Source organism: Sarcophilus harrisii, chromosome 4 (genome assembly GCF_902635505.1).
Source record: "Sarcophilus harrisii chromosome 4, mSarHar1.11, whole genome shotgun sequence".
NCBI lineage: Eukaryota > Metazoa > Chordata > Mammalia > Dasyuromorphia > Dasyuridae > Sarcophilus > Sarcophilus harrisii.
The window spans coordinates 410,502,939-410,516,905 of NC_045429.1; the positions used below are offsets into that span (position 1 = coordinate 410,502,939).

The following is a 13,967-nucleotide window of genomic DNA, read 5'->3' on the forward strand; positions in this document are numbered from 1 at the left end:
CGTAAAGTGCACTTGGGAGCAAGGTAGAGTGAGGTTGGATAAAAACATATTGGGGTAAAGTATAAAGGATTGTAAAAGAGAATTGATTCTCAAAGGAATAGGAAGCTATTAAAGTTAAAAAAAATAAGTGATCCTGGGCAAATTATTTAGCCATTTCAGTGCTTTAAAAAACTCTGTTACAAGAATGTGCAGAACTGTTGTTGATCTGCACTGTAGAAGGATGTTCCAAAGGTGAAATCGATAGAATATAGAGAGTATATGTGAAAGAGGGATGAAGATTCACCAAGGAGACTGTGAAGTTTGGAGGAAAGAGAAGAGGCTCTTCTTTTTTTTTTTTTTTTAAATTTAATAGCCTTTTATTTACAGGTTATATGTATGAGTAACTTTACAGCATGAACAATTGCCAAACCTCTTGTTCCAATTTTTCACCTCTTACCCCCCACCCCCTCCCCCAGATGGCAGGATGACCAGTAGATGTTAAATATATTAAAATATAAATTAGATACACAATAAGTATACATGACCAAACTGTTATTTTGCTGTACAAAAAGAATCAGACTCTGAAATGTTGTACAATTAGCTTGTAAAGGAAATAAAAAATGCAGGTGGGCATAAATATAGGGATTGGGAATTCAATGTAATGGTTTTTAGTCATCACCCAGAGTTCTTTCTCTGGGCGTAGCTGGTTCAGTTCATTACTGCTCCATTGGAAATGATTTGGTTGATCTCATTGCTGAGGATGGCCAGGTCCATCAGAACTGGTCATTATATAGTATTGTTGTTGAAGTATATAATGATCTCCTGGTCCTGCTCATTTCACTCAGCATCAGTTCGTGTAAGTCTCTCCAGGCCTTTCTGAAATCATCCTGTTGGTCATTTCTTACACAACAATAATATTCCATAATATTCATATACCACAATTTATTCAGCCATTCTCCAACTGATGGGCATCCACTCAGTTTCCAGTTTCTAGCCACTACAAAGAGGGCTGCCACAAACATTTGTGCGCATACAGGTCCCTTTCCCAAGAAGAGGCTCTTCTTAAAGAGCTAGCAAAGAAAACAGAAGAAAGTGGGAGAAAAGGTAGAGATCTAGGAGAGTCTCCAGTCTCAGAAGTGAGAATCTGCAAGTGCATTCATAAGGAGAGAGTGGTCATCTGTATTGTGTATGTAGGGAAGGGGATGAGATCAAGAAACAGTAGTCTTAGGAAAAAATCATTGGATTTGATATTAAGTCACTGGGGACCTTCAGAACCATAATTTAAGTAGAGCAAGGAGCAGAAGATGTAATAGCATCAGGTACTCATGGTTTGGGGGTTTGTTTTTAAAGTTTTTTAATGAAGGCATAAAGGAGACAGGGTTAGTTGAATGAACCAGAAAGATAATGAGGATACTGTTTTTAGGATTTGAAAGACCTCATTATGTTTGTAGATAAAAAAAAAAAATCATTGGAAATTAGACCTCTTCATTCACAATTTTCTTTTTCTGCAAGGAACTACACAAGAAAATTTGGACAAATTGGTCCAGAATGTAAAGATAGAAAATGACAGTGACATGATCCGTAACTGGAGTTACCTGGGTGTTCCTATTGTCCCTCAAGTAAGAAAGAGTATATTTTATATTTTATATATGCTGTACAAGTATATATGTGTTAACTATGTATCTTGTGCTTTAATCTATTACTTGTATTTTCCCCTAATTTTCATAGTAAATGTAATGTAATTTCCCAGAAGATTTATAATGTATACCTATTGTTATTTTATACTTTTATTATTCTTTCAGTATTTGTTCATATAAGTTGTTATTTTATAGGAAAAATATTTATTCTGTTTTAATAATAGTTCATAGAAGTTATTATGCAGTGTAAGTGAAAATAAATAAATTTTCATAGCTATGTCATTTCCAATGTAGTTATTAAACCACATGATTTTGTATGAAAACAAACGATGATTTCCGCATCATTTGAGAATCCATAAATTATGTTTCAAAGTCCATATCCAAATCTGAAATGAGACACTGACAAATTTTCAATGGAGGGACACTTTTGAAGCATACCTTGAACTATGAGTATGGGCTCTTTGTCACTATCATGTGCCAGCATCTCTTGTGATAGCATTTCCCCCATTGCCTTCCTTATGCTTTTCCAGAATCCTATATTTGAATATCAAATTTTCCATTCATCTCTGGTATTTTTATCACGAATGCTTCAAAACCTTCTTTTATTGAGTGAAGATTTTTTTCTCTGAAGAATTATACTCAGTTTTGCTAGGTTGGTGATTCTTGGTTGCAATTCTAGCTCCATTGCTCTCCAAAATATCATATTCCAAGCCCTCCAGTCCTTTCATGTAGAAGCTGCTAAATCTTTTTTTTTTTTTATCTTCTCTATTAATCTCTGTCCTTTATTTTTTTTTTTATTTTTTATTTTTAATAGCTTTTTGTTGATAGAGAACCCATGCCAGGGTAATTTTTTACAACATTATCCCTTGCACTCACTTCTGTTACGATTTCCCCCCACTCCCTCCACCTCCTCCCCCAGATGGCAAGCAGACTTATACATGTTAAACAGGTCACGGTATATCCTAGATACAATATATGTGTGCAGAACTGAACAATTCTCTTGTTGCGCAGGGAGAATTGAATTCAGAAGGTAGAAATAACCCAGGAAGAAAAACAAAAATGCAAACAGTTTACATTCATTTCCCAGTGTTCTTTCTTTGGGTATAGCTGAAGCTGCTAAATCTTGTGTTATCCTGACTGGGGTTCCACAATACTTGAATTGTTTCTTTCTAGGTACTTGAAATATTTTCTCCTTGACCTAGGAGTTCCTGAATTTGGCTGTAATATTCCTGAGTGTTTTCATTTTGGGATCTCTTTTAGGAGGTGATCAGGGGATTCTTGCAATTTTTGTTTTATCCTCTGGTTCTAGAATATCAGGACAATTTTCCTTGATATTTTCTTAAAAGGTGATGGCCAGATTCTTTTTTTTTTTTTATTATGACTCTCAGGTAGACCAATAATTTTAAAATTCTCTTTCCTGGATCTATTTTCCAGGTCAGTTGGTTTTCCAGCGAGATATTTCTCATTTTTTTTCTGTTTTTTCATTTTTCACTTTCTGTTTTATTGTATCTTGATTTCTCATGATGTCATTAACTTCCATTTGCTCAATTCTAGTTTTTAAAGAATTATTTTCTTCAGTGAGCTTTTGTATCTCCTTTCCTAATTGGCCAATTTTGCTTTTTAAGACATTCTTTTCCTCCTTAGCTTTTTGTATTTCCTTTTGCAGCTCTCTCAATTCTTTCCCTAATTTTTCCTCTATTTGTCTTATTTAATTTTCAAAGTCCCTTTTGAGTTCTTCTGTGCCCTGAGCCCAATTCTTATTTTTCTTGGAGGCTTTGGATGTGGGAACTTTGACTTTGTTATCATCTTCTGAGTATGGTTTTGATCTTCTATGTTACCGTAATAATTTTCGATGGTCAGAAACTTTTTTGTTTTCTGCTCATTTTCCTAGTCTATTACTCTACTATTAATTCTTTGTTAAATTAGGGCTCTGTTTCCAGGGTGGAGGGTGCATTGTCCCAACCAAATTGTCATTTTAATGATCATTTATTGACTGGTTCTGATTATAAAACAGCACAGAAATTAGTCTCAGCTTTTTTTTCTTCAGAGATTCAAATTTGTATAAATAACATAATTGGTTATTTTAGTAAATCTGTACTCTTTCCATCAAAATCTATTGCACTTTATCTTAGATGAATATTTTGTAAATGAAGCATTATCTCTGTTTTAACAGATGGAAACACTAAAGCCCACAATAATGCAGTGGCTACTAGTCAAAGCTTACTTACACAAGTGGGACTTAAAAGCCCCTTGGTCTCTAGGCTGCTATTCTTCCTCCTGTGCAGACAAAGGGACTTTCTGGTGAAGAAAAGATACCTTCAAGGCCAGGCCATGCCCAGATGCATACCTGGACAGGCTTTCTGAGACAGGAATTCTCCTGCCTTATCATATCTGGGCCATTGAAGATAGCCTAATAGGGAGTGCTGTATAATGAATCTTAGATTTTGTCTCTGTTTGAATCCTGCCGTTTATATTTTGAAATTGCTTCTCTTTGGTTGCAGTTTCTTTATCTATAGAATGAGGAAGTAAGAGGAGATGATAACTATGTTCCCTTTCAACTTCAAAGTCCCAGAACACTTTAAATGAATGAGAGAAGCAAGTGTTTTGTTTTTAGCAGTAAGACTTTCAGTATTAAAGGGCAAAATACATGATTGTAGCAGAAAAGGAATGGAACTGGCTTAGGGATAATTTGGAGTTTCCAACATTACTAACTAGCTTTTGGCTTGGAGCAAATCACCTAATTTCTCAAGGCCTCAGTTTTCTTTTTATGATATTGGGCTGGGAATTCTTGACAAGCCTATTTGTTTGTAAAGATCAAATGGCTTTCCATTTATTTCAGAGCACTTTGGAAACTACAAAGCATGATATAAATATAAGGTAGCCTAAGGTAGCCTATTATATATTGTATAAGGTAGCAGAAATTGAATTTACCTCTTTTGACTTATGTTTTTGAAAATAGACATTTCTGATATTAATTTCAATAATATATTCATAAGAAACAGGCAGGGTAGTGGGAGAAATCCTGATCAGAAATCCCAAGTTCTGTTCCCAACTTGGTTAGCAGCATGACTCTGAGGGCATTACTTACAATTCTCTGGACCTCCAGTTTTCTCATCTATAAAGTGAGCCCCAGCTGCAGATGGAGGTAGAAGGGCCAGACAGGCCTCAGAGGCCATGGTTCAGCCCCCTTGTTTTTCACTGGAGGAAATTAAGATCCCAGGAGTTGAAGTGAGATACCTGTTCTGCCTCCCTTACAGAATCATGGATTCTTGGAGTTAAAAGAAGTCAGATAGTCCATCCTTCTCACTCTACAAATGAGGAAAGAGAGCCCAGAGGGAAGCTTCCTCCTCAAGGTCAATCATATCTAATTAGCTCTTCAACAAAGCTTTCCTAGTTAATCTTAAATTAGTCTGAAAATCTGCTTAATCATAAAATCTGGTTAATTAAGTATTGTGGATAATGACTAAAGCTGGCATGTAGCCCTTCCATTTTAAAATGCTGTCAGTAGCTCTCAAGCATAGATCCTACTTACAGGAATGCAGGCCAATGATAGCCCTCAAAGCACAACACAGATTGATCAGAATGTAGCCTTCAAGATAGAATGTGTGGCCCTTAGTGTGGCCTAGGCTGTTTCTGGCATTATTCATATACACTGCAAACATAATTAAGGATGAAATATGAATTGTCAACTACCTTGAATTGGGATTTGGCATATTATCCCAAGAATTCAGATGAATGATAAACTATAGCAATAATGGCAGAAACCAAAAGAAGGTAAACATTGTTCTTGCTTTAAGAAGAATTTGAAATGTTCTGTAAGCTATAACTGATCAATATGGAGCAATTGATTCCTTCTGGTATCCCATTGTATTCTTAAGTATTGGTTGTGAGAATAGTGTTTGCATGTACATGTTTAAAATACAAATTCAATTTAGTATTTGAATATCAAATGCTTTGTATAAACTATAAAGCATTATATGGCCATTGGGTGACAATGGATAGAGCATGAGGCTTAAAGTCAGACTTGACTTCAAATTGGGCTTCAGATACTTATTAGCTGTGTCACTTAAGCCACTTAACTTCTGTTGGCCTCAGTTTTCTCATCTGTAAATTAGGGATAAATAATAATACTTACCTGCTAATATTATTGTGAGAATTAAATGACATTATAATGGTAAAGCACAGCGCCTGGCACTTAATAAATGTTTATTGAATGAATGAGTATACAATTATAGGACATAACTGCAGAATTTGCTACAAATTAACATAAGCATTTTGGAAAACTATACTAAGAGAGTATTACTCAAAATTCCTGTTTTTAAATTTTCTTCTCTTTATCTAAGTCTCAACAGGGCAAATCATTAAGAAAGGATCGCTCTGCAGAAGAAACCTTTCAGCTCTCTCGATGGACACCTCTTATCAAGGACATCATGGAGGTAATAAACCAATCTTTTTACTTTGAAATGCCCGTCTATGGGTCATACTTTTTTATGTTTACTGTCAGCATGATGCTGTACACCAAGCCTGACATAGGCCCGTCTTATACTTTAGGTTTGAAACTGGAGCAAAATAAGAAATTTATAGATCATCTGACAGTGAAGAAAAGTAAAGCTGTTCAGCCATAACATGAAAAATATGTTCCACAAAGATACAGCACTGATTTAGGTAGATGTGACCTTCCTTATATCTGATCAGCTGTAATAACTCATATGGAAGTGAGATATTGGACAAGTCTGAGTGGCACTGAGTGTTCTTAGGAATCAGGAGGCCCCTTCAGTGGCTTAAGCTTTAGATCTATGGGCCAATCAACTCTCGAAAACAGGTATGTTAGCTTTTAGGAGAAAAATTAGCCTAGCCTAGTCTATATGACAGAAACCTTGCTAGATTTGTTTGTACATACAAAGCCATCGGAGTTCCTGCAGATCTTAAGGAACTACAGAATTAAGGGAGGCATTCTTCCCCCAAATATAAGGCAAGTATTTGGGGGAACTAAAGGGAACCTCCTTGGAAATGGTTGGGGCTTATTTTGTTTGTTTTTTGGAGATCTGTGGTATAAATTTATACCACTGCTTGGGAAAAAACCTACGCACACATACACAAATGGAAAATAATATATCAAATTTAAAGCTATTTAATTTAATGTCAAAAATGTTCATTGCAATATTGAACTTTAAAAAAGGTACCAAGTATAAATTCTCCAACTCTATTTCCCCATGGAAGATGTTTTCAGTAGAGCTCTGACTGTTCTGTAAGTTATAAATCTATATGTAAATTTGAGCTACTAAGAACATGGTTCTCTCAGACCTCTGCTCAGTAATCAAAGATTTGATAATAGCAGATGCTCCTTCACCTAAGAATATTTCCCAAGAAAATTCAGCTTCCAAGGATCCTTTGCAAGGATTTGAGTATGGGAAGATTTCAAGATTCAGAGTGAGAAGATGAGTTTGAATCCTGACCTTATCCCTTACTACAAGAAGGCCTTTTCCAGGGCCCTCACCCCTTTGGACCTCTGTTTCCTCTTCTACAAAATAATTGTTAGTTGAATTATATAACTTTTAAGGGTCCTTCCAACTCTAACTCTACTATTACTGTGAGTTAAATGATGTAAGTAAGTATTAGCAGCAACAGTAGCTTTAAATTTCTGGAAATTGTAGTGAGGAGGGAAAAGAAAGGAATGATAGCTTGAGGGGGTGGCGGCCAGAATCTTTGGTTGTTATTTGGTTTCTGTTTTGTCTTTTAAAATCTGAGGCAAAGGGCAAAAGGGATTGAAACCCCAGGACAAAGGAAAAAAGTAAAAGAGAAGTTGTAGGGAGGAGTAGGAAGGAAAGAAAATTTTTCACACATGGTGGTTTAGAAAAGGGAACAGATCAGGTCAAAAATTTGGCTGGTAGGAGGAAGGGCCACTTTGCCTAGGAGTTTCACTGCATATGGGGAAAAGAAGATTTTAAAAAAATAGAAAAAATAAAGTTTTTAAGGTCTGAATAATGTTAGAAAAGAATCATCAGAACAAAAGGGGAAAACCACAAGAAAGAAGATAAGTTTTGAAGGAGCTCATTTGGATGGCCTGAACTTTTTTGCCAACTAAAAGGCAGAATGATCTGCTAAGAGAGAAGTTGGGGATTTAAGGAGAGAGATTTATAACTACAGATAAATAAGAGTAAGTAAAGATCCTTAAATCTGTATAATGTCTATCCTAGAGTTCTCTCATTTCTCTTTGCTTCAAAACCTCTTTGACTTAGTCCATTCTCTGAGAGTCAGAGGTTATGCAAAGTAATTGGATAGTCATTTTTTCTCAGCAAGGCCTTCTGTTTATTCTCTGTATTCCCTTCTGTTCATTCCATGTCTCATTCACAGAATTTCGAGGGTTGAATTTCAGAAGTTATCTGATCCAATCTCTGCCTTAATAGATATCTCTTGACATATCCACCATCCACTGATGGGGTAGGGAGAGTGGAGAGGGAAAGAGCTCATTACTTCCTGATACAGCACATCATCTTTTTGGCTAGTTAAGGAATGTTTTTCCTTATGTGCACCCAAAATCCACACTTCTGTAGCTTTGTTCCATCACTCAAACTTCTGTTCTCTGGGCCAGCTCAAAACAAATCTCATTCCTCTTTCATGTGACAGGCTTCCAAATATTCAGACAGTTTTAGTGTTTCTGCTACATCTTTGCTGAACATTCTTTCAAAATTCTAAAGATTCTTTCAGCCATTCCCTTACAGGATCATCTACCTATTTTCTCACCATGTCCTTTGACTTTATTCTTTTAACAAAATCTGTTGGCCAAACTGAATTACATCTAGAATCACTTTATGCTGAGTTTGTAAAACCAAACATGCTTAACAGTGATATTAGCAACAATATGATTTTTTTCTGAAGGGAAATAGGAGAGCTCATTTAAAATTAATCTTAACTTTTTTTTTTTTTCACAGGATGCCATTGATAACAGGCTAGAGTCAAAGGAATGGCCTTATTGTTCCCAGTGCCCTGCAGTATGGAATGGCTCGGGAGCTGTAAGGTAAAAACATACTCTTAGATGCAGAAGCAAAAATCAAATTTCCAAAAATGCACTTTTAAAAAAGTTTTATTTTAATAGTATATCATTTTTCCAATTACATATGAAGATAGTTTTCAACTTTCATTTTTGTAAGATTTTGAGTTCTGTTTTCCCCCCCTCTCCTTTATCTTGCCTTTCCCCAAGTAGCACGCAATCTGATAATGGGTTTTTACATATCCATCCATTTTTAAAATATTTCTATATGAATCATGTTGTGAAAGAAATATCAGAACAAAAAGGGAAAAATCACAAGAAAGAAAGAAAAATAAAAGGGAAAGAGATGAAAATAGAATACTTCAATCCACATTCCCCCATAATTCTCTCCTTGGATGTGGATGGCATTTTCCATCCAAAGTTTATTAGAATTGCCTTGGATCACTGAATTGTGGAGAAGAGCTAAATTTATCATAGTTGATCATCACATGATCTAGCCATTTTCCTGGTTTTACTTGCTTCACTCAGCATCAGGTCATGCAAGTCTTTCCAGGTTTTTCTGAAATCAAACTGTTATTATTAATGGACTTCCATTCATTTTCCAATTCTTTGCCACCACAAAAAGAGCTGCTATAAATATTTTTGCATATGGATCCTTTCCTCTCCTTTATGATGTCTTTGGGATATAGACCTACTAGTGACACTGCTGAGTCAAAGGGTATGCATAGTTTGTACGCTTTGGGTATAGTTCCAAATTGCTCTCCAGAATGGCTGGACCAGTTCACAACTCCACCAATGCATTAGTGTCCCAGTTTTCCCACATTCCCTCCAGCATTTATCATTGGCTTTTCCTGTCATCTTAGGCAGTCTGAGAGGTGTGAGGTATTACCTCAAGAGTTGTTTTTAATTTGCATTTCTCTAATCAATAGTGATTTAGAGCACAAAAAATACTTTTTTATAAAAGACATATGAGAACTCTGATGATTTAATATCCTTCTGTTCTTTACTATGCAATATATGTATATATGCAATATTCCTTGAAAAGAAACACTATAATGTTTAAAAAATAGATCATTTTCAATTAATCTTAAATTTTATTTGATGAAAAAATTTTAGTCTATTTCTAGAAATTTAACTGTCAGAGAGTATAAGCTATGGTGATGTTTTTGCTTATTTTGTATAAAAACAAATGTGTGCTTAATTTTTTATTTGATCTTTTCAGAATTTCTGCTCTTTATCTTTCTCCTCAATACTTCAGGTGATAGGTGGAAATAGCATTAGGTTATTAAAGATTAGACTCCCAAATTGGAAAAATTTGATCATGTAGCCCTGCCATTAAAAGTGACCCTAAAAGTTCTTTCAGTTCAGTAATCTGTTCTACAAATCCATTCGCTTTTACATCATTTTCTTGAGATCAATAAAGGACAAATTCACCCCCATCCTGAAAGACTTGAAAAATATGTTGTTTAAAATATCCAGCTAGCTTTTATGTAGTGCTTTAGTTTGCAAAGTGCTTTACATATGTAGTGCCAGACACTCATAACAACTCATTTTACAGATGAGGTTTGGCCCATCTGCCAAGACAGCTTATTGGGCTGTAGTATGTTAGAATATGTCTGTCCCAGGCACGTGAAGACTTCCCCTGGTGCACTGGACGGATGAGAATGTGTGTTCCAATGGTCATGAAGATGCTTCAGCAGGTGCTATGGAGCATTTAAGGCAGACATCAGAGACACCAAGATCATCCACTGCCTCCTGGGCCATCACCAGCTGCCTGACATTTGTCTTGTCACGGGACTGTGATGACTCTGGAAGGAAGAGTGCAGTTGTTGATTTTGCACAAATCTGCCTCACTTAAAGACATTACTCTGTGATGTCATTGTTCCTTGTTGAAAACAAAGAACGATAGATGAAGAAATTGAAACTGAGATTTACCCAGAGTCACACTACTAGTTAATGTCTGAGTTTGGATTTTAATTTAGGCCTTGCTGACTTCAAGCCCAATATTTTTTTTTCTTTATCACTTTTCTTTATCACTTTATTACTTCATCACTGTGATGAAAATCACAATTTTCATATATATATATGAAATACAAAGAGAATTAAAAAGCCTTTGTTAAATATTTACTATGTGCCAAGCATTGTACTGAGTAGTCCTGGGGATACAAATAGAAATGTCAGATAGTCCCCAATTTAAGGGTACCATGTTTTTATTAGAGGAGACAACACACATAGGAAAGTGCATGGCTGCAGAATGAATGGTATCCCCCAAGTGTCCTCAGGCTTGGTCTCTGTCCTATCTCTACAATCTAAGGATGGCCAGAGTTTACCATCTGCCTTAAGACAATCCAAAGGCATTGTCCTCTCCCTGTCCTCTCTGCCCTCCAGACCATTACCACTAAATGATTTATCCCTCATAGGTAAAAGCTGTCTGGTTTTCAAGCAAAAGATCTGAGATACACAGAGACTAAGTAAACTGTTCAAACTGAGAGACACAAAATTGAAACTCAGTAATCAAATCCGAGATCCTTTGAATCTGCCCATTATCTAAGCCTGTACCTGAATAGAGTCCTTTCGACTGCCCCCTGACAAATTAGTCCAGTAACCTTTTCTTAAAGCTTTCATGTATAGGAAGACTTCCTATTATTTTTCAGAGCAAGTCATCCCATTTGGGGATAGCTCTAGTTTTTAGGAAATTGATGAAAATTTTCCAAAAATTCTGTTCACTGCTTATTTTGCTTTCTGGACAACATAGAATGAGCCTACTTTTTCTTCTTTATGACAGCACTTTAAGGCTAGATGGTAATTATCCTGTCTCCACCAAGACTTCCAACTCCATGCTAAAGATGCTAGGTCCTTTAACCTATAGTTATTCGGCATAGTTTGCAGTCTTTGTTCCCTGTCCTCCACAAAAACTCCACTTATCATTGTCCTTCCTAAAATGCAATTTCCAGAACTGAAAACGGTATTCAAATTGCCTGATACAGAACACCACAAGCCCTCCCTTCCCTTCTTCTGGACAGGGGCCCCTCTTAATGCAGCCTATTATAGCTTACTCTTTTCTCACACTAAACATAATAGTCCATTAAAACTCTGAGATGTTTTCCACAGAAAGTGTTGTCTGGATGTCTTCCTGTTCTTGTAAAGTTTATTTTTATTTTTTTGCCCAAGTGAAATATTTTGTATTTATTCCTACTAAATTTCATCTTACTAACTTATCCTTGTAACCTGGCAAGATATTAGATCCAAACTGTTGTCCATACTGTGCTTTCCTCTTCTTAGCTTCCTGCCATCTGCATGTTTTATAAGCATCATATCTGTGCCTTTGTTGTTAATGAGATGTCCATACAGCTTTGGGGGAAAAAAAAAAAAAAACATAGCTAGAATTCATCTTTCTAATTAAATTGGCTGTAACGCTTATTTTGAGCAAAATATTTGGTATAATATGTGAATATATAATGGGCCTTGAAATGTGTAAAGAAAAATAGCTCTAGAACAGCTAAAAATAGCTTTATTTTTTCTTTCAGCGCTCGTCAGAAACCCAGAACTAATTATTTAGAGGATCGAAAGAATGGCTCAAAGCTGATTATCTTTGTGATAGGAGGAATTACATATTCTGAGATGCGCTGTGCTTATGAAGTTTCTCAGGCACACAAATCTTGTGAAGTTGTTATTGGTGAGACTTTTTCTTTAAGTAAATTACTATTATAGAAAAACAGAAATTGGTTTGAAGTGCATCTTGTTAAGGACACTTAGCAGTGAAAATATTGGCTGTCGATTTTCTTGAATTATAAGTAGTTATAGGATCGAGAATTGGAAGAGCTTTGAAAGGGTCATCAAGTTTAGCCAGTTCATATGGAGATTAGCCACAGAAGCACAGGGATATTACAGGATTTGCTTATTACAGTAACACAGCTGGTTACTAGAACTCAGTCCTAACTTCAGATCCAGCACTCTGTCAGTGGGTATCCATCTGGGATGCCAGTTTCTCCAGTTGTTGACCAGAAAAATATTCCAGGTTTGTTTTTGTCCTTTTCCATTGACTGTGTATCCGTTTTATAATCCATGATAATAAGAAGTCACTTTGGCCACATGGATGGGGAATTGATGCTATACACTGTGGAAATTTTATTTGAGGCTGTGGATCTGCATCTGATTTAAATTAGGTAAACTTTAGCTTAAGCAATTTAACTGCGAATCCATCTGAAAAGATAGAACTTAAAGTAACCAATGGAATAAGAAGTAGGGAAGCATCACTGCTGCGAGTGTCTGAACAGGATTCACCATACCAGTGTCCTGGCCCTGTATTGCAGTGCCCACTTCAGCCTCTGACAATTGTGGCAGTTTTCAGGCCTCGCCCTCCAACATTGATGAGCCTCTTTGTTGTTGTCAGAATGTAGTGTTGGTCAACCTTTTGCCCTTCAGGATTAAGACCCAAGAAGGGGCAACATTTACATGAATGATTATTAGTAATTCTTCTTAGAAGATGATTTTTTTTTTTTTACATTAGGATGGATGCGAATTTTCGAAGGGGAGGATATAGAGAGTTTATAATTGTAAAATTATCCAGGACTTTCTGGGCCTCAAATAGAAGTTTTACAATAACTTTGGAAAGGCAGCCAATACCTGCTGTTTTAAAATAATTCCTTTTTTTTCCTCACCAGGTTCTACTCATATTTTGACACCCAGAAAGCTGTTGGATGATATAAAGATGTTAAGCAAACCCAAGGATAAAGTCTCCTTTATTAAGGACGAATGAGATTTTATGCTTGAAGAATCTTATATAAACCTTCAACTAAAATGTACTAAGGAAACATTGCTGTCATATAATTTAAATTATGTAAATATAGTGTATTCAGTAACTTTCCTAGACGGGTTCTTAGGGGCTTCTAAAATAAAGTATTGCTGCTCTTGGGTATAGAGATCAGATAAAGTATAGAAATACTTTCTAAAATGGAAAACTTTTCATCCTTGAAATAATGTTGGACTTTTGACAGTGAATTTTCATAACTACTTATTAATGTTAATGACTTGTTGATAAGAGTGATCCGTGCTGAAATTTTGTTTTTGAAGAGAAAGGAATACAATTTTAAAAGGCCTAGATAAGAAGTTGGAGAGATTATGCTGTAAATTTGTCTGTGTAGTAATATGATTTCCTATGAATGCAATTTTCTCATTTGATTAAAATTTGGAATAAAATTAATGAATCGGCTTATAGGAAAAAATCTCAGTTGTCTGAAAAATTCTAAAGTTAATAAGTTGTACACAATTTTAAAATCATGTATGTTTAAGTCAGACAAGGAAGGAGAAAATAATCATGGAAAAATAACAAAATAAACCTTTACTTTGAAACATGTTAT

The 13,967-nt window shown here is 35.6% G+C and overlaps 1 protein-coding gene across 1 annotated transcript in view; it reads left to right on the top strand.

Annotated features, from left to right (window-relative positions):
* Window positions 1-13,961, top strand: part of STXBP3 (syntaxin binding protein 3) — a 58,437-nt gene extending 44,476 nt beyond the window's left edge. Inside the window, exons 15-19 of the mRNA XM_003769726.4 lie at window positions 1,492-1,598; window positions 5,960-6,052; window positions 8,549-8,634; window positions 12,135-12,283; window positions 13,272-13,961. Coding sequence (XP_003769774.1) covers window positions 1,492-1,598; window positions 5,960-6,052; window positions 8,549-8,634; window positions 12,135-12,283; window positions 13,272-13,366 — 530 coding nt within the window. The 3' untranslated portion in view covers window positions 13,367-13,961. The remainder of the gene's footprint in view (window positions 1-1,491; window positions 1,599-5,959; window positions 6,053-8,548; window positions 8,635-12,134; window positions 12,284-13,271) is intronic.
* Window positions 13,962-13,967: the final 6 nt, after the last annotated feature.